Raw genomic sequence first — 25,741 nt, 5'->3', positions numbered from 1 at the left:
TTGTTCAGAGGGAGGCTTAGTTCAAGGGTGAGGCCTGTGTCACACAGCAAGCTGGAAAGACTTTGCCATCTGTTGGACAATTAAAGCATTACACCCCTCATTGTTTCTCTATTTATGTTTGATAATATAAATGTTTTGAGTGAGAAGAGAACTAAATATGAGCGACTATCTGCTACTTAGAGACATATTTTGTGTTTCTCATCCATGAAGTCATTATCTAGGTTTTTCTGGGTGTAGTGATGATGATGAGCAGGTGTGCATGCGCAGTTTGTCCACTAGGTGTCAGGCTGCCCCTGCAGTGTGTTACACATCTGCTGTGTTTGGCATGTGGGGCCCAAACAAATAATGCCATCGCTCATCTTGTCTTAAAGTACCTTCATCTTTTATCCTCTGTCTCATAAGTCATTATTGCACTGACAAGTTATATTGTGATGAGGAACAAGCAGTGCAACAGGAGTTAATGTCCATTACTGAGTCTCTTATATGAGATGTCACATCTTCTTTGTCTGTGCAGTATTATTGTGGAATTCGGGCAGACAGTTGCACCTTCCTGGGCGTTACATGACTGATGGTTTGTCTCACACAGCAGAGAGGCCCCAACCATAACAATGGACACAGCATGACATAACGTATCACAATAACTGATGGATATAGGACCTGAAAGCCACTGAGAACATTAGGTCTGTTATTTTGGTTTTAAGGAATCTGTAGTTTATTTTAGTTTACAAACTACAGCTCTGTCAGATCGACTCAGAGAGACCAACACCCTCCTTCAGTGCTCAGATGAACTTCACTGAAAAATGTTTTGTCTTTATAATGTTCTTAGGGAGAGATATCAGAACAATATGCAGAGACAAGATGGGTTCAAGAAAACAAAAGGGGTCCAATACTGAATCTTGGCATGTAGATGGGCATTTTTGGAATTCTGCATCCGATCCCAGCATGGATCAGGTCCCAACATAGCAGCTCTTATCCTCTCTGAGCCCTAACAACTGGGACCAGCTAAATTATTCCAGCAAGACACATCCTCTTACTACTAATACTGACATATTTGGCTATGTTTTGCTAGTATCTATTTTAGGTTTGATAACATTTACTTAGTTTTTACGCAATGAAATAAAAATAATTAAATGTGTGTTTGTGCTCATGAGACTTCATGTGACTGCTTCACTTTGAAAGGTAAATTCACTCTAAAAACAATCAATGCAACTTTGTTTTTTTTCCCCTTGTGGCCTTGCATTGAGCTGAGGCCTCCAGTGCCCTCGTCTTTAGTGCTAAAACATTCACAGAGCGCTGCGTTCGTGTCTGGGATTTGCATTCTGTACCTGAGTTGCACTGCTGAGGAATGTAATGGGCACTGACACTGGTTTAATGAGTGCATGTACACCCAGGGCCAAATGCAATTACATGCTCTCACAGGCAACCATCAAAAAAGAGGCAGCTGTTAAACGCCATTCATCGCGGATGGTCATGCAGTTAACTGTATTTGCAGGACAGGGGGTGAGAGGAAAGAGTAGAAAGACAGAGAAGGCGAGGGGGGAGAGGCTAAACTCATTATGAGACAGATAGTGGAGTAGCATCTGTCACTACTGGCACTTTACCATTGCACTTTTAGCCTGACTCAGTTTCACCAGTGAAAGTCAAGCCTTGCTTTCCAGTCAGTAACAATGTTTGCACACATCCTGCAGAAGTGTGGGAAATACCATGAACAGCCTCTTCAGGAAGGAAGATGTTTTGTAGAGTTTTGCATTCTCACATTCAGTGTGTATTACCATTACATTTGTGTACAGAGCAGAGCATTTTTTTTTAAAACCTGGTGATGAGATGTGTGAAAAGGTTGTTTAAGGCTTACTGCTGTTCTGAGGGTTTTAGGGACTCTTCAAACCACCTGAATTAAACAATATTCTGTTCACTGCACGATTAAAAAAAAAGATTTGTTGCAATGTTTCCTATCCAGGTGGTGGAAATGTGCACTTTCTCTTTTTGTGCAACACAAGAAATATGTGAAGGCATTATTTTGTATGAAAATATAGAATATTTGAGAGTAACATCAATATAGACAAAGATAATCCAAATGAGTTTTTTGGTTCACATTAAATTATCATTTTAGCATTGCACTTCTTTAACACTGTCAGACACAATATCAATATCTATGCAGCAGGACCAGAAATATTACCTTTTTTATTCTACCTTTGGAAAGGTTTAAAATATGTTTTATCGTGCAGCAGAAACAATATGTTTTTCATCCAGATGGTTTGAAGAGTCTTTGAGGATTCTGGAAATACCTTCAGGACAGCCGTATGTGGTAAACGACATTCTTGGTATCTATTTTTCTGAAAACTGATAGCTTCGCTCCGTGAATAAAATGTAATGGTAATACGTGTGAGACACAAACTGGGGCTACTTCAAATTAGACTCCTGGTCTAGTTCATTTCAAAGAAACATGTGCCAACATGATTAAGTCCAGTTTGGATAAATACAGTCATAGTCTGAATTCTGTATTTTTAATACTACTGTCCTAGCACATGTTGTAGCTCTGATCCCCACTCATCAATTTGAGCTAAAAGCACCAAAAGGTGTTACAAATAAAAAGTCATCAGCAGACATTCCTGCTTTAGAAACCTGTTAACTGTACACCTTACAAGGCAGAGCTTGCACTCCGCTGTCTGCTCTGACAAGTCAATAAAACCCATTGGTATGCTGAACATTTTTGGAAGGCAAGATAGATATGAGGCTGCGGTGGAATTTGATCAGGCAGAGAGCCAGCCTCCTGTTCATTACAGAGCTTTCCAGCAGTAACACACCCTCCCAGTGAGCACACCTCAACCTGAGGAAAAGTATTACTGACTGGCACGTCAACAGCCCACCCTTGGCCTCCCCTCCGCTTGCCTGTCTTCATCGCTGTCACACATGCATGTGCTCACACACCCTACATACAGTACACACACACAAACACACACATCATGTACTCTCTCGATTTGTTGTATTGGGAGGGATGTCAGGGAAGTGGAAACTATGAAAAGGCTTGAAAATCCAGGGCAGATGTGAGCTGACAGGGCGGGACAAATGGAAGTGGACAAGGAGCAATGGGTGTAAGTGAAAAGCTCAAAATTTAACTGCAAAACTGTCTTTTCTGCATGTTTCGTTGGATTGTTTTCTGCCCCTGTTGGGGAGCGAGGCAGGGAATTGCATACTAAAAAGACTTTTAAATTTGGAAGATAGCCTCTTTATTTGTCTAACTCCGACTTCTGAAGCCTTATTATTAGCTTCAGATACATTTTTTAATACAATTGTACACAGACAAGGACTGTGTGTGTGTGATTTTGTCCCCCATTTTGTCCCCCCATCACTTACATTGAAAGCACATTAGGAATTAAACTCTTAATTTGCCGGTATGAACAAGAGGAATGATTATTTCAAATTCTCTTTATTTCAAAACCATGTTAGTGTCCATACAGGCACCTGGCTATTGTTTTAAGACAGACTTGAAAAAGTGAGGACCTATAATGCAGCTATTTATGAAGGAAAGGTTAGCATGTGTATGAGGATCCCCCCTCTAGCAGTGGCCCTCCTTATAGGATTATCTCCCTTTAACCATGTCCTGCTTCACTTTGACTTTAAACCAATCAGATCCCAGCTGGCAGACTCGCCCTCCATCTCTCCGTACTTCCATTAACCGTACCTTAAGCCATAACTAAGGTATTTATTAATGATTACTAAATCATTTGTAATGATTTTTAGATCAAGAACTAGATCGTTTATAAGATTTGTGTTGCCAGGTTGTAAAAAATTGTTTTGCCAATACATTTCATGTGCTTAATGTGTGTTAATTATTATACCACTATGTGCATGCATGGCCTGTTTAACTTTTCCTTTTTTCAGCAACTTAGATAGATGTTGCTTAGTGTGTGTTCATACTCGGTACTATAGCAACAGATCAAGCCTCCTCTGAATAAACCAGCACTTCCATAGCTTTGGCCTAACATGATGCACTCCAGGTCCAAGATATTTCCTGTTTTGACCAAGTAGCTAATGATAAACACAACACTGTGTAGCAGGCCCTCAGAGGAGAAATATAAACTTTTCCCTTTTATATGAACTTGTATCATAAAAAGCAACGCCACTTACGGTTACTGTACTTGGGGATAATTATCATCCTTGTATATCATGTTTTCCCTTGTAATTATGTCATAATTCAAAGGCTTTCCCGGCGAACTAAAAACGGTCCGGTACGCCATCATGTAACAAACTCTTCTCTGAGGAGCGGGCCTATTAATTGTCAGGATATAATTACATTCACAACACCCTGAGGGCCCGTCTCGTTTAGTCATCTCAGAGTTACTGCTCCAAACTATAATTAGAGAATGTAATCACACAGGTATGGACCTCCAGGATTTATTTTTTCAGCCTGACTGAAGGCTGATTGAAATGACATCTGTGGTTGGGCACCAGGCAGGGAGTGTTTACGACCTGGCATGTGTTCAACAGCCACATGCAGTGGCACCAGGCAGCATACCATACCAACAGAGTTCACAATTTACATACACAAACATGCACGCATGGACGGCTGGTTCTGCTAATTTGTTTGACGTGTGTGTTTTCTTGTTACCTTGAGAGCGATTTCTTGAGTGACGTGCGAGTGTGTGTGTGTGTGTGTGTGTGTGTGTGTGTCTCCCTGTGAATGCCCTTGTGTGGTTATGCCACCCTCGTGTGGCACTTTTTGCCAGCGTTAACAAGTGACTTCATCTCATTATATCTTTCCGATCTCAAATGCCATCCAATAAACTGCTCATTTCTCACCTCTTCGTGCACTCTTTCCCTCGCCATTGAAACACCTCTTACCTCTCTCCCTGACACCCACTCTAAAGAGACCTCAAGACAGGAGAACATAAAGCAACTGCACGCTATGAAGTGATTGTGAGTGATTTCTCAGTTAGAAGTGATTAATCATTTGAGTTTCAACAACATTTGTTTGATGTAGGCCCTGGGGTTAAACCTGGATAACTCTGAGGCCAGTGAATGTCTAAATGAATGTAGTGTTGCTGCACCGTAAAGACAGTTTCACCATCCCATTTTTTCGGTGTGTTTTTAGTCACACTAGTTGCATGGCGATAGTGATGGCAATGTATCAGTCCTTCACTTTGGTCCTATTTGAAATATCACGAACATCTATTGCATAGATTCAATTTTATACAGATATCAGTCATGGTGCCCAGAGGATGAATCACACTTGGGTGATACCCTGACTTTTCCTGTGGAACCACGAGCAGGTCAAAGTTTTCACTAAACCTGTGAAATATCTCAACATCTACTGGATGGTTTGACATTACATTTCGTACAGATATTCAATGATCCCAGACACTCTATTCTAATGAATGAGTGATCATATGACGTTTCCTCCGGCGCCTGCATGAGGTTGATATCTGTGGTTTGGAGTCTCCAAATGTCACCATGCTAACATGTTGAACTAATATGGTAAACATCAGCCTATACCTGCAAAACATCAACATATTAACATTGTCACTGCATCGCAAAATTAGCAATAAAGCGTATAGGATTTCATCTTCTTGGTATTAATTATAATGCATACTGCAAGTGTGTCTAATCAAGGCTGAGTTACTAACCAGGCAAAGCAGGCAACTGCTCTGGTACCCTCAGGGGACCATGCATAAGTTTTCTGGCAATTATTTTGTGGTAACTTAAATAATTGCAAATTTGTTTGTTTTTACTGTATGCACCACAAAAAAACACAAACATACAGTATATACTGAAATGAAAGGTAACTCCTACCTACCTAATCTGGACGCCTCTGCATTGTACTAAATACCACAAATAAATTACAGAGAAATGGGTGGGGGGGGGGCATAGTCGGGGCCACACCTCATTTTAAACTTGGCCTCATAGGTTAATAGGTTAATCTGGCCCTGGCAGCAATGCACTGTATGTATTTGTACTGCACGTGTACTGTATGCCTTCCCTAACTGGAATAAAGAACCTGAAAGCAGTGTACTGTAGAAGCCTGGAGGATGTCCTGAATCTCTTGATTCTGATATATCCACTTGCTTTTTTTTTTTAAACTTGTCTGTGTAAATACATAACTGTATAATATGAACAGTTCTCTAAGATCTGATCCCAAACATGTTCAGAGTATGAAAACAATAAGAAAAAGGACAGCTATTGCATCACTGGGATACTGTAGTGAGGAGAGGACCACAACATTAAACTTACAAGACTTTTTTCTTCTTCTCTGTGATCTCCATCCAATAACTATGGCTTTGATGTATTTCAGAAATCTAACCATGATTAATGAAATGTCTAGCTATATGCAGGGAGATTAAATTAATTATCTGCACCGTTATACTCTGAGTGGAATATTAATCAAGCAGGAGAACCTGAAAATGTTGCTCTTCTTAAGTAGTTTAGCACATGGTTGAGTCACAGAAAATGTGGGTGAGCAATGTTTTCTCCTGGGGGTTGAATCATGCACGGACAGCAAAAACACAGAGCTCCAATGAGCGGAGAGCTGAAGATGGGGTTAGGGGAACAATGACACATCGTGTATCATTTTACACGTCCCAACGCTGCTCTGACTAAATCTCTAGACAGCAGAATGATTGAGTAACAACTTACCATAAAACCCCTCCCAACCAATTTCACATCTAAATATGTTGTGTGTATATGCGTGTGTGTGTGTGTGTGTGTGTGTGTGTGTGCAGGATTCACATTTGTCCCTCAGCACACATTGACTCAACATACTATATTTCTACATCCCCTCTGGATCTCTTTAAATAAGATAGATATGATGGCTCGGGCATCATGTTCACTGCATTTATCATTGTTATATTCAGATGAAATCATCCTCACGTTTTCCCAAAGGCATTGGAGGAGCAGCGGAGCATTTCACACAACCACTGCATTTGCCATTACACTGTATATGAAGTCAGATCTTGTTCACTTTGTTGCAGGCACAGTGCAGAGCAGCATTGTTTTCACACATTTGTTGTTTCTCTCTCCCACTCAAGTTGTTGGATATAAAAAAAAACACAACAACTAACAACCTAGCCCCATTTATCCATCATATTTTATTCAACAATATAACTTTTTGCTCTTCAGAGTACAATCAATATAAGATACATATGACAAAATATATTTTAAATAGAAGAGAAAAACATTAAGGCATTTCAATGAAGGGAGCCTTGACAGCATGAATAATAAGATTAGTGTTATATTGTTTATAGCTCTAAGGCACTGTGGCATGATCGCTGCTGAAACCACATAAAAGATGGATCACTTTCTACACATGAAGTGGTGACAGCATGTTGGTTTTCAGTGCTGTGTTTCTACAGTGTTCAGTGTTTCAGCAATAAGCCAGAGCAGACCCGCGGAGTCACGAAAGGCAAAGCAGGTAGTGAAAGATTTCTCATTCAGCCAAAACTGTGGTGGCATTGTATTAACACTTTAATAATCTCCTGTGTCACACATGAAACAGCTACAGGGCAAAGCACTGCAATTATGTTTATCACGCAAGCCAGCCTGGTGCCAGTGTGTGACTTCTTGACTGGGACCGACATTAGAAAGCTCAGCTGTTCCTCTGGAGAATAGCCGTGGCACCAGTGAGCGGTCGATTTGGCTGAGGTGTGTTGTGAAAGCCGTCATTTCCTGTGCGTGTTCTCGAGTTAAAAAAAAATCTCTGTTATTGCCTCTGTGACTGAGGGCTGCGATGCTGGCATCACAGAAACACATAAACAGCTCAACCACATCCACCGAACCTGGGGGCAGAGAACAAGCTCTTTCTCACTCTTTCCCTTTCTCTCCCTCTGTGTTTCACACTTTCACTTGCTTGCATGCATACGCAAAGCCAGGCACACACACACACACACACACACACACACACACACACACACACACACACACACACACGCACACGCACACACACAGATTTGTTACCTCAGTATGTACATGACTTAACTCCTGTGAGTAAAGTCTACAAGCATCAAGCCTGTTGTCATGCAAAGTTTAGTACTCTGTCAACTAACAGGCAAATTCCCTCCCTTTACACTTCTGAACTGTTCTGGACTTTTCTGGAAATTATTACTCATGAGTCAATCTATACAGAAACTTGCACGAACAGCGTGGCGCAGCAACACTAACCCCTACTACATGTATCAACAAAAGCTGTGATTTACAAGTTCTGTCAATTAGTTTTGCATCAAAAGCTGCTCATATTGGATATTTGCCATGTACGTTAATATAGAAAATATGATTGTTCTCTCTTTCTTACAACATAGCGCTTCACTGATGCACACACAGGTTATTGTAAGCAGTTCTGGTCTGAAACAAAGTGATAAATGTAGGTACAGCTGCATCAAAAATTCATCACAGTTGCGATGTGTGTCCACTAGGCCTCTTTTCCTGAGAGTCACTGCTCTGTTCCCAATAGTTTTTTAGTATGGAAGCAGCGGAAGTAAAAAAAAAAAAGTAACATCCAGCATCTTTCTTATCTTTCTTATGTCCACATCCGGCACTTAAAGTCAAAAATGTTTCAACTTTAAAGATGAAAAATATGTTAATTGTTAAGTGCTGTTGTTGCTTGATTCCTCAGGACACTAAAAGCCTTCATAACAATGCTTCCCAGCACCTTGAGAGAAAAAGATGCCCAGTGGTCACACTACAGCGTGGGCAGGTCTGTCATGAGCAAGCCTATTGGAACTGCAGCGCTGCTGTACGAGTCTGGGGCAGCCTATGTTATATGTTGTATTGTATGAAAATGTATGTTATGCTGATACAGACATCTGCTGTGTTACACTGCTATGTTTGCTGAACCAGACTTATGTGGGCAGCTGGGGATTGCGGTGCTCAGAAGGCGTGCGGCCCGACTATGATGGTGAGCCGCAGCAGTGAGTTGGAGCGGTAGTTCATGGTCAGATGGTGAGTGACCATCTCCAGGTCCACCACGTACTCCCTGGGGCCTGTCAGAGGCTTGGTTAGCACCAGCATGGCACTCACATTGCTGGAACGCTGCAAGAAAATATGACCAGTCAATATGTAAGAATGCAAATACAGATTTATTAGCAAATGTGAACATGCAAACAAGCTAACCTAAGATGGGAATTTCATAGGGGCCAAACTGTGGAATTACAACTTCAGTGTCTGTTATGTGATGCCATTGGGCCCAAAAATACTTTTTTCCCACAGATTTACATTGGGAAAGAGATGTGAAATTTAGTCTTTTTAGTTAAATCATATTCCCGAAAATGTAATGAGCCCTAATTCAATTTATTTCTCTGGGTCTGGGAGGCAAAGGAAACACTTGTGCCATTGCTCTTTGTGCCTCATGTTATAGTCACTAGGTATTAGTAGCTATAGTTTTTAGAAGCATTTTTGACAGCATCATGACACAGTTGAGCATTCACTATCATCACCTGTTAACCCCCCCTCCCCCAGTTTTTCATGCAACAACAAAACAAAAGAATTCCCTTCAACTTACCCGCAGGAAGAATTCTCCTGCCTCATTTCCCGCTTTGATCCTGAAGGTGTTGTGTGTGTTTGTGTACATGTTGGTGGCCTGAATCTGGAAGACGTCTGCTGGCACCGTCCGGTCTGCCTGGATGCTCATGTATTTGTAGACTATTGAAGGTGGGAGACCCTGGCACTCGGCTTGAGAGCGGCAGATACAGCGACTGCAAATGCACAACAATTAAGACAATCTCTGTGAAACTGACTTCACTACTTGAAATTCAAACAAAAGAAGGATGATGTTTACTGACTTTTCAGCAGTTTTGGCATAAGGCGCCTCGCAGGGGTTTCTGGGATAGCAGCGGAATCCTCCGTAATAGTTCCAGCACATTTCATCGTCTTGGCAGTTATGGGCCCCCGTCTCACACTCATTTATGTCTTGTGATTGGCAGAGTGACAGAAAGAGAGAGAGAAAAATAGTATTAATAGCTGGATGACAATGCTAGTTTCCCCCACTTCCAAAACCCACATAAACTTTACACGCTTCATGAAACAGAGCTGTGAAAACATAGTCAGGATGTGTACAATTTGGGAACAGTGTTTTAGGGTTGTAGCTGCATTTCCAGCAGCTGTGGAGGTGAAAAGAAACACAAGAAGGAAGCCTGCAGATCAGTAGTCGAGGGAAACCCCCGATGCAACTCCACACAGGCGTAACTGCAGCTCTTTCCCTGCAGCACCATGAAAATAACCCCATCAAACATGCCCCAAACCACAGGGCTATTTCTGGCACAGCAACCTGGATTCATCATCCCTCTGACACAACCGGCCGAATTCATGGCTCCCCCTATAAACCCTGCACCTGACCGAGGGGGAGAGGAAAAAATAACAGCTCTCCCTTTGAGCGAGCGCCGGAGCTTCAAATAAATCCACTTCAAGAAACCAACATCATGCATATAAATTCACAGAAGTAGCTTAGATCGGCAACACAAAGTTGCTGCGTTTCCGTTGCCTAACCTCTGCATTCTTTCCATGACAGTACCGGTTGAGAGGTAGAATAGTGGATGATAGCACAAATTGATTAACAGTTCACTTCAAAGAGTTGAGGAAGAGGAAGGAGGGAGGGTGAGAAGAGGAACTTTGTTTTATGTGAAAACAGAGAGGAGGGTAAGATAGATAAATTAATACAAGTTAAGTGGGGATTTAAAAAAAAAGACTGATGGATGAAAAAGGAGAGTAAAAAGGAGGACTGCAGTACCTTGACACACCCTGTTTCCCTGGAGCTGATATCCATCTGGACACTCACACGAGTAACTTCCTGGGCTGTTGATACACTGGTACTGACACATGTAGCTGGAGAAGCTGCATTCATCAATGTCTGTACAAAGAAATGTGCCCACACAAACATAGATAACATAGATAATGAGCATTAGGCAGTGAATGTTGAAAACTGGGCAGTTTATGAGTGTTTACAAACATGCATTTATCTGCAGTTGTACATCTGTTTGTGTACAGAATACGGTTTTTGTGTGTGTTCCTGTGTGTGTGTGTGTGTGTGTGTGTGTGTGTGTGTGTGTGTGTGTGTGTGTGTGTGTGTGTGTGTGTGTGTGGGTGTGTGTGGGTGTGTGTGTGGGTGTGTGTGTGTGTGTGTCAACCTTGGCAGGAGGCCGTGTCTTGTGCCAGCTCGTAGCCCTGGTCACACTGGCAGAGGAAGGAGCCAATAAGGTTGTAGCAGTGGTGCTGACATGGATTCTCCACATCACATTCGTTCACATCTGGAACAAATGCAGTTGTTTTACAAACATGGATATAATACAGATAATTCTGGTTTAACAACTTGGAACTTATTATTGTAGTCTTGGCCATCAATCCGGTATATGACACTGTACTCACCATGTTAACGACTAAGGACCAATCCCAATGTCCCCCCTAAACCCCTAAACCCTAAACCCCTCAGGGACTAAAGGTGGCAAGGGCTCGAAATGGAATAAATAGGAATGGGACAACATTGCATTACCTTGACAACGCCAAAACATGTTATGTACTATTGTGGGTTTGGGACTTTTTATTATACGTTTTTTACTTTCTTCACGGCCAAAGCACTTAAGGGACTGACTGCCTGATTTGAACTTCTTCCAGGCTCTAGCTTTACAGAGTGGATGAGAGGTAATCGTCAAATAATCAATGTACTAATTTTTGTCAACATAGCATCATTAAGAGGTTGCCGTTACCATTTTGTTTCTGGGCTTGCCCTGGCGACCCCAAATTTGACATCACAACACTATGAATTGTTGGTAATTCCCTCAGTCGGCAGAAATGCGGGCTTACAGAAAGTGTGCATAAAGGGCTCAAAATGTCGGCAATAGGGCCCTCATGCACTTGATGATTTGACAGTGGGACAGCCCTAGCTTCTCGCGGACTTTGCGGAAACACACCTCAAAGTATGTGAGTCCGTGAGTGTGGGCATTGGAACTGGGCCTAAGGTCTGGGAACTCAGATGTCAGCAATTAGTATGGTGAGTACAATGTTATCATAATGACAGCCAACACTATGTAAGTAAGACCAAAGCGGTAATAAACCTGGAATTATACTTTAAGAAAGAACAGTAACTAGAAACACAAGCACACATTAACATGTTTCAGCATAGATAGATTTCTAAACGCGTTTCTGGGATAAACAGCTCTCTATCACAACACTTTCACACTTTCACATTTTCAATAACATCCATTGACTTCTGCAGGAGGTTTGCTTTGCTGTGTGGGTTCAGGTTGTATAGTCAAACTCATGATAGTTCTGAGCTTCCAGGCATAAAAAAAACAACAGCTTGTGCACCATTTGCACCAAGCTATTCCTGAGCTTAAAATATCTTCATCCTGAGAAAGCTGAGGAATTAGAGAAACACCGTGTGGGTACTTTGGTGAGGTAAACCTGAGTTGACATCCTCTGCTGTTTATGACACCGCACATCTTTAGAGCTAACTTATTAAAACTTGATTTAACTCAATTTAATTTCTTTATTATGTTTTGTTATTTATATGTTTAATTTTCTTTGCTCTGGTGTGTGGTTTTGTTCCATTTTTTCTGTACAATAAAGTAGTAATTATGGATTATTATTGAATGAAAGTAACACCAGGTGCCCAAATCTATTAAAAGTCAGCCTGGCAACACCAACACAAAACATTGATGCAAAATGTTTTACAATTTGATGTTGTACACACAAGTACACGTGGATTTTCGATGGCTTACCAACACAGCTGTGGTTGTTGCTGGCCAACTTGTGACCTGCGTTGCACTCACAGTAGTATGAGCCCTGTGTGTTCACACATCTGTGCATGCAGTAGTGGGTCAGGGCGCATTCGTCTCTGTCTGCAGATTACACCGAACACACACAGAATCATGAAAATATGAGCAGTAAGACACATTAAAAAAAGCAATTCTTTAAATTGATAAAAGATCATACAGCAACCTAGTCGACTGTTTTCTCAGTTAATTGTTCGGTATAAAAAATAGTAAAAAAATTAATGTCTTTCCTCGTTTTCTTTAAATGTGTTGTTTTTATCAGTTCAAAACCCAAAGATATTCAGTTAATATGATAATCTTCATATTTGAGCTCGATTATCAAAAAAGCGTGATTATTTTTCTGCTGATCGACCAAGCGATGAGTCGACTAATCGTTGCAGCTCTAGTAATAAAGCGAGAAGAGAGAGAGAGTGTTTTGCGTCAACGACTCACCTAAACAGTGGTCGCCATTCTTCTGGTAGCCTTGAGGACACTGGCAGGTGTAGGAGCCTCTGGTGTTGTAGCACGTCTGTTCAGGGCCACAAGTGTGTATGCCTGTCGCACATTCATCTACGTCTGCAATAAACACACAAACACAGACACTGAGGGGGAAGCTTCGCCAAGTTAATGCCTACTGTACGCAGGAACATGTGGCAGACAAAGCAGAGCAACATGTCTGGACTATATTCACTCTGTGATCTGTGATGTGTGAACTGCTTTCCACAGACAGTAAAATATTCTGTGATCACTGACACCATCACATCACACACATGGGCATAAACACACATGTTCACACAGAGAGTCGGCGATTAAATGAAGAGGGCTTTTATTCAGCAGCTCCGGGTGAAGGGGAAAACACAGATCATATCTCCTGCTAACAGGACAGCTCTTTGAAGGGGGAGATGTGTGTGTTTGTGTGTGTGTGTGTGTGTGTGTGTGTGTGTGTGTGTGTGTGTGTGTGTGTGTGTGTGTGTGTGTGTGTGTGTGTGTGTGTGTGAAGGATAGAGAGAGCTCAACTGATAAGTCATGAGCTTTCTACCATAACGCCTCGCTGACATCCATCAAACCGAAAGCGCACAGATCTACTTTCTATCCCACAGCCCATCTTTAACAGGTTATATAACACGATAAGCAGTAATTTGATGTTGGTAAAAGAAGCTTAAAAGCACAAAGCTCCTGTCAGAAAGATGCAACGTTTCCCAAATCAGGTCAAACCATTTTTACTGCCGCATAAAATATCGACACTGTAAACAACTCTGCAGATTTATTATTGACCGACTTAGTGATAAGAAACTCAAAAGTTACAGACTCAAATGTTTTATTTATGTCCAGGATGTCTCAAATAAATGGTACTGTATATGCAATCAGCAGTGTAAGTGTTGGGACGATGAGAGGAGGGTAAGGTGAAGTCTTGACTTTGTGTGATCTTCAAGTTATTAGTTTTCAGCAGAAATTTACATTTTTCAGTATGGGCCACATAGCAGTGGAAAGAACTTGATCCTGCAAACACTTTCTCAATTTTGGTTTGTTTGGAGTAAGAGCCTCAAAAAACAAAAAGGCTCACTATAACCCCCCCCCCCCTCGCCCCCTTTTTTTTTCTGAACTTCCATCTTCCATCTCCCCCACACACACGTACTGCAAATACGCCCATACTGTATACTCTCATCCCTGTGGGCCCACTAGCAGTCCTCTTGGGTGGTCTGAGACAACCCATCATATGCAGACAGCCAGTGGGCATCAGCAATGACTGACAGTTATCCTCAATACCTCACGCACACACAGGAAAGCAGGGGGGGTGCTATTACTGCATTGTGATTTGACACATAGCCTAACAATAGTTAGAAGAACCTGACTATAAAGTTGAACACTATTCTGTCTTGACAGACTTTCTTTTCATAATTTATTGTATTTAAGTTGTAAAATTCTATTCTATTCTTATTTTATTTATCTAGTTTTCTTTTCATGTTTTTCTTTCCGAGTATTACTGTTATTATAGGTCATTTTTATTGTCTTGCATACATTGGTCTGAAATGGTAAATTGTTGAATTGATTTGGTCTTTTCTGTTGTTTTCACGGTCCATACTTGATCTGTTGTTTGTCTTGTCAGTAATCTGTGAAGCACTTTGAACTGGACTGACCTTCATGAAAGGTGCTATACAAATAAAGTTTGATTGAATGATTGATTGTATTATCCCTCCTGCAGGATTATACAATCAATGCACCTGAGACGAATATCGTCATCAAGCCCCTATTCATAGGAAACACACTAAGATCAAACGTGTCAAATGTCAAACCATTAAAATGAATGCAGGAAAGCCCAACTTGCTGCTTCACATATCTCAAACTAATTTTACCCATGAAACATGTTTCACATAATTTGGGCTCAGCTGGACATGACCTTGCCTTTCCCTGAGTGCCTTAAATGTCCTATATGCCTGTCCCACAGCCACCACCATCCAGTGGGACAGGTGTCGGTGAGAAATTGGCTTGATTTGCTTCGGAAGAGTCTGTGAAACAAAAAGGTGAACAGAAAGTGAGTTGTCTTCAATCCATAAAGGGCGGAAAGGGAAGAGGGCAAAAATGTGCTCAACACTATGGGGGCACAGTGATAAGATGAACTCAGTGCATTAGGGATAAAAGCAGGGCTCATCTAAAAGGTGCACCTGAGAGACAACAGGTGCGAAATGCATTCAGGGAGGAATGCAGAGACGAGGCTTGTTGCTCACTGACCCGCTTAGTAAAGAACAAAGATAAAAGCAGTGTTGTTCTGGAAACTCTAACACTCTGATGGGGCTTGAAAGGCTTCTGGAAAAGTGTCTACGCAACCAGCACCAAAAGAAGTACCAAATGCTTTGATTCCAGCAGCATCATGGATACGGACCCAACAGCTTAGAGACATGCTGATACAGATTCAGCCTCAAGAGATCCAGAGTTTTTGTTTTTGAATGATTTGTAAAGATTTGAGTCGGTTTATAAGGTTGTCTGGGTGACAATACGAATATGGTCTAACATCGTCCATTCAGTTCACAGGTTAGCTGGCAGGTCACTGACACTGTCATACTAAACACAGTGATGTGAAACAACTTCACAAAGACAACATCCATCTATGTTGTAGTTTGAACAAGCAGAACACTGATGGGAGAAGACAACACTACAGAAGCCACAGTATTAGCTAGCCTTGACATGTAGCTACACAAGCTAGCAAGGTTGACCACTAGCTAACCCTATAAAGAATAACAGGGTGAAAAAAACTGAAAGTGAATTCTGTATATATACAGTACCAATGAACAATTTGAATGAATGTCAACAAATAGTTGAAGCCGGGATCAAGTCCTTAGTGTGAATCACAACCACGCCTACTTACTGGAGGTATTTGGTGATTCATTGCGACTGGAAATGCCCTGCCTTCTGGCAATAGATTCAGACAAGTCTGAGGCTCCTGATCCCTGATCAGTCCTGCGTGTTGATGCTGTCACAGTGCCAAGAAGCAGACAACAAAACTGTGATGCCAGTGAAATGTTCTGGCCTTAGTGACATAAAGCAAAATTTGGCAACTTCTTCAGTTCTTCAGACACGTCACCGCACGTATAATTTAATAAGACTTAAGAGTCTACAGCAACGGGCATCCTCCAGGTCTGAAAGGTGAAGCTAATACGGAAGTACCTTAAACTTGCATTATTTCTAATAGCCAGCAGTGGTTGCAAAAAGTAGTCCGATTGTATAGAAATCAATGAGAAAATTAACCCATTTCCCACTTGATTTATTGCGTCATTCTCAAGTCCTCTTCAACATAGCATGTTTATTTCGTAATATATAAATAGACGATAAAGCAGGGTATGCTTTAGGGCAGGGGTCTTCAACGTTTTTCAGGCCAAGGACCCCCAAACTGGTGTAGCATGGAGCAGGGACCCCCTGCTTCAAACGAAGGGGGGGTGCTGTCAGAGTTCTGTGCGATGGGGGGGTGCTGTCGGAGTTCTGTGCGATGGGGGGGTGCTGTCGGAGTTCTGTGCAAGGGGGGGTGCTGTGCGATAAAAATATATTTCTTTATTATTATAAAAAAAAATATCTAAAAATGTTTTTGCTTATCTACAAACAATTTTGCGACCCCCCCTGCAGTACCTCCTCGGACCCCCTGTGGGCTACGTTGTGATTGGAAATCGCTACCATACGGTGTTGTCCTTTTTAACAGTTTCACAGTGTGTTTTCACTTTGTGACAGTTCATTTTTTGGTCGTCTAAAATTAGCGTTCAGCGTACTTTTCTCCACCCTCTCACTTCTGGTTCCAAAAAAGCAAGATGGCGATAGCCAAAATCCCAAAAATTCAGTCCTCAAAACCGTATTCCACAAACCAATAGGTGACGGTGACTACGTCCACTTCTTCAATACATTCTAAGGTCAACAGGCACGCTAGTGGCTCTGTGAGACTGAACTTGGGCACAGCAAAAGGTTTCTTAATAGGTATGGTTGTCTTTCTTTGATTTTTAGTTTGACGGTTTGAACAGCGAGCAATTCATTTGTGTTAGCAGTTATTTTCTTGGACAAGATTGGTGCCAGATCAGATGGGCAGCAGAGTTTGACCAATTGCAGTTGGCACAGTCCACTTTGTTCAGACTGAATTAAGGACACAATCTGTGCCAGAGCAGCACCACATATGGCTTAAAGACTACGAATCAACTCCTGATAGAAGCATTGGCTGGAGTTTAGGGCCATTGTTGCCAATCAGAATTACATCAGGTGCACTTGGAATGATTTTGACGTGAATAACTTGGCATGACTCAGACAACACTTATGCCACTGTGTACCTGAACCATCAAACAAGGTGTTGCTGGTGCAGGGCAGACATCATGTTCTACTAGATCATGTTCTAACACTCACCACAACTCTAACAACTGTTGGATTTAAGTTACTGCACATGGCTAACTGAAAATTATTTAAATGTGAAAAATGCATCGATGCTTCCTAAGAAGTTCTGTGTAGGAAAAGTCCAAGTCATCCTCCCTCCCTTATTTATTTAGAGCTTGGAGAGCTCTAAATAAAAGCATATGTGCTGAATGCAATCCAAAGGTTCATTCACGGGAATATCTTGTGGTAACTGCTACTTTGTCACTAAACCTTTAAGACGCTGCCAATACAAAGTTCCACAGAAGTTTGTGTTTGCGTGCGTACAAGTTTGTGTGTGTGTGTAGGTGGGGTGGGAGGGCAACCCACACTGGCTGGCTCTCAGGTCCCATAAAGCCTCCACAGCTTACCACATGTAGTACAGTCCATATAGTTTACACAGGAAAACAGATTTTACCATCAAATGTGATGATGTGTTGCGTGTGGGGAGAAGTGACTCTGTTCTCTGAGGTCAGATGTTTTCTTTTTTTTCTGAATTTATTCAACACAGCTTACAAGTTTCCGCTCAGAGCGAGCCTGCTGTAACATCACAGGGAAAGATAAGGCTGTCCAGCAGGAGAGAGGGAGATGTGGAAGGAAAGAATGAAGAGAAAGGGAGGGGGCTTTTTTTTTTTAAACAAAAAAGGGCTTTTTAAGATTTGAAGTTAGATTTACTGCCGTGTGTGCATATGTGATGTCAGAGTTAAAAACTCCTTGCTTTTCAGGGAGATTAATTCTAAATGCCTTGTGGGAGTTGGGGGAGTAACGGGGATGGCGGCAGCTCAAAGAATGCAAGTGTGTGTGTGTAATGGACGAGTGGGTGTGTGTGCATCAGAGGTCCTGTTTGAGGTGCTCGAACATTAAATGGTATTTTACAATGTTCTACAGAATGGTGGGGATACACTATGAAGAGATGCAGTGTGGTAGTGCGTGCATACTGGTGAGAAAGAAACAGGATATGTGTCCAAAACGGGGACTAAAAATTATTTGGCCAGAATTCAGAACAATGTGTTATTTGCTCCAGATTTAAACTGACATGATAGGGCTTGTTGTAATTATCACTTGAGAGCATTTAGTCTTGTTTTCACTGAACCACTGCAATGGAAAGCAGGAGCTGTTCCAAAAAACAGTTGGAGCCATCCTGCTGTTGGACAGCATCTCTGGGGTTTTTTCTGATTACTGGATAATTCAATCTTTGTGAAAGCAGGGGGCAAGATGTGCAATCTTAATAGTCCGTAAAATTTCACAATGTCAAATGTATTAGCATGTCACACACCAGCCCCTGAGCGTGTGGTTTTGCTTAACCTCAAACACCTTAAGATCATCCCTCGCTGCACTGCACGTTGTTTCATTTGTGTATAATTCTCTCTGCATTGCAGTGTAAAATGCAGCTATCACTGGCTTGAACACGACCTCAGGACAAATGGGAGTGGTAGTGTTTCCCTTTCAAAGCAAGTCCAAACACAAAACAGATAAGAAATCAAAAAATTCAAGACACTCTAACCTTATATTCCGTGTATTTCCATCCGTATTAGGGCATGAAATATTTCCATGCTATTGCTATTCGCACCACTCCCAAGATTCCCCCTCTCATCGCTCTCATTGTTTAGGAGGAACAGGATTTTTAGTCATGCTGACACTTACTAACTGATTTGTGAGTTTGTTCCACACTCTTCTAAAGGTCGGGCAGAGTCTTGACATTCTTGAAAATCCGTCCAGTGTGCCAGCTACATTCCTGACTGATAATAATCCTTCCTGTTACTCTCAAAATGTCTTAAAAAAAGAAGAAATGCTGAGCAACTCTCCAGCTATTCCATTTGAAGATCAATCACTCTGCCCACCTGGCCAGTCAATAGACACGCTGCAGCCATTTACAGCCTTTAAAGCGCATTTGTGGCATGGAAGGAATGAAACCGGGAAAATATGGTCAAAATAAAAGCGTGATCATGTGAATCAAAGGAGAAACAGTGTGTGTAACACAAACCCTGCGACCGCATGCGAGTGTCACCCAGCCGAGCGCAATAGTGATTTATAGCAGCCCTGTGTCCCTTTCCATCATGAGGTAAACGGAAAGAGCAACACATGTAAGCACATCAGTGGAGGAAGCAGCTGGCCGTTGGACAGCCACCGACCTCAGGGAGAATAATAACAACAACATTAAGCACTTACGCAGAAAAGCTGCTTCCCCCCTGGCTCCTCACTGCCATCACATCAACGATGGCAGAGAGGAGCCAGCAGCAAAACCGCATGCAATAACCCTCATACTGTACAGCAACACTACACAGGCCAAAAGAAGGGCTGCCTGCAGGATGGTTGGATTGTATTCAGAGAGTCTGAGAAATACTGTCACCATGCTATCGCCGTCAAAACACAGGAGGGCTGGAAGTCAGTGTCTTCGTACTTTAGATAAAGAGATTAAGAACAGTTTATTGCCATAGAGACACTGATGTCAAAATACATGCATTATTTAAAATTGGAAACTCCTTTATCAGCAGTTGTAACATCAACAAGTTTTCTGGCACAGTTTGCAAATGGAAAGTGAGTTTTGAAAGCCAGAAATCTACAGAATGTTGATTTTGACTTTAAAACACGACGGATACTGGTTGTTCGAGGTAGATACTGTAAGATCAATACGTTTGAGCATCTGATAATGGGGATGATTCATTAGTTGATAGTCCTTCTTTTATTAATTAACATAAACACAGGTATTTGGACATGAAGCGTTCCTAGAAAGCATTTACTACTCTAAGGCTGGAAGATGCAACACACGTTGTTACAGCTGGAACTGCAGCCCAACCGTTTCAATGAGTTAGACAGTAAAATCATACTGTCTCGCAAAAGGACGATCACATAGTGAAGACTGCAGGGCAGTGCAAATCATCAGTCTGAGAACAGGTGGAAGACAAGAGCTTAGCTGGTAATAGGAGGGTTCAACAGGCACAAAGGTGTGCCTCAGGTGTCTTTTTGTTTGAGTAACCCTAAACAAAGTGGGACCGCTTGTGTTTGATCCCACTTCCTCGACAAAATCGGAGCAGAATGTTTTAATTCAACATCCTGTACGCCCTGTATCTCATTCACCTCGGTGTTGAACCTTCAACCTTTTTCCAAATCTGTGTCGCTGATCTCTGATGGATGTTAGGGAGAAACAAACACCGACAGGATAACATCTGAAGGAATTTCCTGAAAACTGTAATCGCTGTCTGTGTGTCCTCACATCTTTTCACATCGTCTGTGGATGAGCAAAGACTGGGTGGCTGGGGCTTGTTTCTTCAAGTGCAAATGTCAGGATGAGACGACAACAAGTGGAGCTGTAAAGTATAAAACTGTAAAGGTCAAATGGTGCAGCAGCGTCTCGTTGTGTTCTCTCTCTCTCTCTCTCTCTGCTTGTTCTGCTCTCTACATTCCTGCTCTTCGCAGATCGATCCGATGCTTATCTGTCAAAGGTGGTGAGTAATTCCTACCATCACAAAAGATGGGAGCAAATGGAAAAAAACAACCACCACTGACATTCCAGAGATATTCCTCCCAAGTGCATTGCATCTGTGTGGAAAAATGTTATTGCATGCACTCGGCCTTGTTCGGAAAAGTACACACGTTCTCTGTCACACAGGGATTAACGAATTTAATAGAACATAGTTAGGAAAGATTTCCAGTCACTGCCGATGAAGAGCATCCAAACGTAGCTGAAATCAGTCAGGCATGTATGTAGGTGGTAATGTGGCCTGCGTGACCTCAGGAAACCAGACAGGTAAACAGGAGTGGCATGTCTTTTCATGTCCCATACGCATGAGTATCATAATATAATTTAGACATGAAAAATAAGTGTGTAAACTCAGGACGTGTGAGGAGAATGTCAGAAAGTGTAAAACATCAACATCAACATCATGTGCCAGAAGCCACTGCAAGTACAGTTAAGTTGGTTATGAGTACTCTCAAACAATGTTCAACTGTAAATGAGGATCATAAAATAGCTTTTTATTTGCTTTTGCTTTTCATCAGATTTAATAATTTGACCGCTTTTGATGGACAACCTTCATTTCTAAGAGGAAGTGATCTCACCTCTGCTGAAAATAAGAGTTAATATGCATACATAAGACTACAACAAGCCACTTGTAGGCATCTCCTGATGGTAAACACACTAAGTATGTGTATGTATGTTTGCAGGGAGGAGGGAGGTCATGGAAATGCGAGGCATCATTAAGCTGTCACACATACAGTAAAGGTTCATAGTGTCTCCGTGTGGCCGGGGTTGAAGGGAGGGCGCCAACTTCCCCGATGCGTCACTGCAACAACACGCACTTAGGCTCGGGTTCACACTCAAGGCCAAAGGGGCTTTATTGCACCATTTGCAAAATGGGAACGAATATTAAATCTACATTTAGAAGGAAAATAACAGGGTGAAGTGTATTATATAAGTTGTGGTTTGTTTCACTTTAAATCAGCATAAATAATTCTTTCTTTTTTTTTTACAATTGAAGTTGTTACTTTGGAAAATTGGCGGCATTATTTTTCCAGGAAATTTAGCTGAACTCTCTACTATTCACCACACACACTCAGCAGTAAGTCACCAAAACGACTGAGCAGCAGCACAATCCATGACGTTGGTACAATCTGGCTTGGTCAGTGCTCCGGCACTTCTGTGGTTATTTAGTCAGTGTCAGCCTTTCATCTTTCCCTTTGCCCTACCTGACTCAGCACTCTAGGTTTCCTCCACAGAGTGGTGAGTTAGCAGGGAAGGAGCCTGATGTTAGCGCTATTTGATACATTGAGGTTTCCCCCCGTTGAAAGTTAATGGGAATTCCTTTGCTAGCAAGATACGTAGCTGTGCAATACAGCCACTGTGGGATGAAAAAAAAAAGAGAGAAAAGACAATTCTGTGTCCAAGAACAATTGGCTCATTGTAGCGAGTTAAAGGTAATGACAGAGAAAACAGAGACTGATGTAAACAAAGATTATATCACTCCACCAACAGAAATGTACGCCCATGAGATGGCATGAGACGCCTTCCAGTTAAAACTCCAGTCATTTCAAAGCTATAACACTGACAGCAACAGCCTATCTTTGTTTAGCCCATGCACTGTAACGGTACGCCAACGAATGAATAAGTATTACACCCATGCCAGCTCGCTTATGTGGTTACTTTAGCTGATATGCTGCCATGTTTTACACTCTAATAAAAGCTAATTGGGTTCCAATTCAGAGAAACACATAAAGCACCTCACACATATCTTTGCCCCAGGTGTAAAATCAAATTTGTTACTTTCACTAGAGTTTTGTGACCACAAGCCTCACCACATGCCTCTGCCTATTGGCAAGAGGAGCTCCTAACCACTGAACTCATGTGATTTACGGTTATGCACTTTGGCTTACATTACATTTATACAGCTAACTATACATGCATAGCAACACTCATCTTTCCGATCTTGCACAGACCAAGACAGATGGCAAAGTAAAAGCAACAAGAGGCTACAAGTGATGCCAGAGATTCTCTCACTCAGGTGCAGCTATGAACATCTGGAACAAAGCAACGAGGGGCACTGGTGTGTGTGTGTGTGTGTGTGTGTGTGTGTGTGTGTGTGTGTGTGTGTGTGTGTGTGTGTTAGACAAAGAATGAATCTTTAAACCACTCCCCATTAGTAAAGATGAAAGAGTCTCGCCCAAACACAGGATCACACCCACACAATCTTGCGCAGCTACCAAAATCTCAAGCTGATACCGGCCCAGGGAATATCTGCTATAGGTATAAAGGCTTATATGTGAGCACAGAGCTTGCCACAATATCATAAACTGTCCTTGATTTGCCCCTGAAGCAGAAGACCTAAACCCCCAACACAAGAACAATCTTTTGTATTTTAAGAAGAAGCTGAACTCCGGCCAAAAACATCATGCTGCAAATGACCAGAGTTTAGAAAACATGACATCGCAGTGAGAAAAACTGAGAAGCTTGCAACACATCTGGCAGCTACGCATGGTTTAGCTCTTGACGACTGTGAGACAGATGCATGTTGAGTTCACCTTTGGAGCTCTGCTTATTGGGGATCTAAAGTCGTTAGCAAATAATTATCAACTACATGCTGGAGACACATTCAGACACATTTTTTTTCCATGCAGCAGCATTGCATCTGGCCAAGTGCAACAAAAGCATACTACTGATAAACAGCTGGTCTTACCTCTGCAGAGGTTCTGCTCATCTGCAGTGTATCCTGGTGCACAGCGGATGGTCCGGCTGGGCTGAGAGCCCCCCTGGGTGCCTGAAGACTGTGGGGGTAGAGGCTGGCTTGGTGGGACAGCAGGGACAGCAGGGACAGCAGGGATAGCAGGGACAGCAGGGACAGCAGGGACAGGGTCAGGCAGCGGCACCTGCTCGCCGTCCTTACTGATATAGATGACGGCGCTCTTGGGGAGGCAGAGGTATCCACCAAAGTGGTTGATACACTGCATCCCTCCTTTGCAGGCATCGTCTAACAAAGCACACTCGTCGATGTCTGACAGGGAAAACAGTATGAGAGAAAGAAAGAAAGACATTAGATATAGAACTTTTTGTAAGGGAATTATTTCAATTGGTTAAAAGAACAACACATATTGAACTTAGTTGAAAATATATATTGAAAAAGAATACATAATTAAGTTAATTAAGCATGAAAAGCTGCACACGTGAGTCATTTGTGATTTCTCACCTCTGCACTGCTCTCTGACTCTGTCATACTCATACCCTTCTGTGCACTGTGAAGGACACATAGTGATTAACATGAAACATATTTGTGTTGCCTTTCATGTGACATCATGTGACAAATAAAATCATGAACGCTGAGTTCTCCATCTGCAAATGAAAGTACACAGAAAAACACCAGCAGGTACAGATCTCTCACTTACTGTGTAGAAGACGGGCTCCTCAGCCTCCTGAGAGAGGACATGTGTGAAAACCGCACAAAGACACACGCAGATCCCCAGCATGTCGACCAAACGTCGGAGCAGCACTGTAACGAGATGCAGAGGAACCAAATGGATAGAGCGTGCAAGATCATTTTTCGCTTGACAAGCCAACAAGTTTTAATACCAGTTATTACATCATTGATGGCATTGCTTAACGAGTCCCAACATCTCCCGCTGCTGGCGTGATGTTTATGTTGGCACTGCTCCAGCTAAATCTGCGACTTCAACTAAGTGAAGTGTTTTTCTGCTGTTTTTTCTCCAAAAGGATTAGTGCGTAATACGCGTAAAGATCGTGCGTAAACATGCCCTCCTGTGTCAGTCAGTGTCAGGAAAATGAACGAATAAATCAGCCATGCAGAGCTCATGTTGATTAAATCTGTTTTTGCACAAAACTTGTTCAACTTAACAAGCTGCCCAATCAAATATTACTCTGCCTCGCTCACCGCAGATTGTTTTAAGATATTGACACTTGTTACTGGGCAATTCTCTGAAACAAGCGAACTACATAAGAAACAAGTGCTACTGCAGATTTTCTCTCTCACTTGTATCATTTACACTCATTGAACAGCTCTTATTGTTATCTGATCTTTCGCTGTACTGTATGCATTATCTTTGTCATCCCGTGGCGCCTTGGCGACGTACCTGCAATTACCTGCGGATCTCCAACTCTCCTGGCGTGCCGAAGAAAACGTCCCCGGTTTATGTTTTTGTTGCAAATCCGAGTGTGCGCGCGTAGCAAACTGGCCTTTATTCTGCAAACAGTGCAGTGGACGTCAGATGGTTGTCGGAGTCCAAGCAGCACTTGTGATGAACATGCGGCTTGTATAGTATGACCATGCTGGGGGCGGTGTACCGGGCAGGTTGAGCTCAGGGTTTCTCTCACCGGGGAGCAGTAAACGATCAGCAGGCTACAGTGGCTCCCTCTATAGACTGATGGCTAGTGATTAAAAAAAAAAAAGGTAATCATCATAAAACGGCTATCAATGGAAAACTGAGCTCAGAAATAATTTATTATCATTCCTTTCCCATTATATTGCTGCACAGAAAAAAATATTACCATCAGTCTAAGAAACCAAAGTAAACTGTATCACTACTTTGGCCCCAATTCAATAAACAGTGAACCTATAATTTACTGCTGTAATAACACATTATAGACAATTCATTTAAGCTTTAATAAGAATATGAGTCCTTATTGTACC

General features: G+C 42.0%; 1 protein-coding gene across 2 annotated transcripts; it reads right to left on the bottom strand.

Moving 5' to 3' along the window:
* Positions 1–7,062: 7,062 nt before the first annotated feature.
* efemp1 (EGF containing fibulin extracellular matrix protein 1) lies at positions 7,063–25,457 on the bottom strand. 2 transcript variants are annotated; one of them, XM_029450595.1, is made up of 11 exons: positions 25,185–25,457; positions 24,483–24,586; positions 24,287–24,332; positions 23,780–24,094; positions 13,185–13,307; positions 12,699–12,818; positions 11,109–11,228; positions 10,712–10,831; positions 9,768–9,894; positions 9,488–9,680; positions 7,063–9,018 (listed from the first exon to the last, which is right to left on the bottom strand). In XM_029450595.1, exons 2-11 carry the CDS (start codon positions 24,561–24,563, stop codon positions 8,857–8,859), a joined length of 1,407 nt encoding a protein of 468 aa, XP_029306455.1. In that variant the 5' UTR covers positions 24,564–24,586; positions 25,185–25,457; the 3' UTR covers positions 7,063–8,856. The 2 variants fall into 2 exon arrangements, with proteins under 2 accessions (XP_029306455.1, XP_029306456.1); XM_029450596.1 differs by having other exon boundaries at positions 25,195–25,457.
* Between the last annotated feature and the right edge of the window lie 284 nt (positions 25,458–25,741).

Source organism: Cottoperca gobio, chromosome 15 (assembly GCF_900634415.1).
Source record: "Cottoperca gobio chromosome 15, fCotGob3.1, whole genome shotgun sequence".
In the NCBI taxonomy this organism is placed as follows: domain Eukaryota; kingdom Metazoa; phylum Chordata; class Actinopteri; order Perciformes; family Bovichtidae; genus Cottoperca; species Cottoperca gobio.
The sequence above is the reverse complement of the archived record's forward strand: the minus strand, read 5'-3'. Positions and strand labels throughout refer to the sequence as shown.

What these genes read in the sequence shown, in the direction of transcription:
- efemp1 (XM_029450595.1), bottom strand. Translation starts at nt 24,563, where the DNA reads ATGCTGGGGATCTGCGTGTGTCTTTGTGCGGTTTTCACACATGTCCTC. An exon ending in GGGAAACAGGGTGTGTCAAG is followed by an intron (nt 9,895 to 10,711) that starts GTACTGCAGTCC and finishes GCCAATCACAAG; the next exon opens with ACATAAATGAGTGTGAGACG. An exon ending in CAGGAGAATTCTTCCTGCGG is followed by an intron (nt 9,019 to 9,487) that starts GTAAGTTGAAGG and finishes ATTTTCTTGCAG; the next exon opens with CGTTCCAGCAATGTGAGTGC.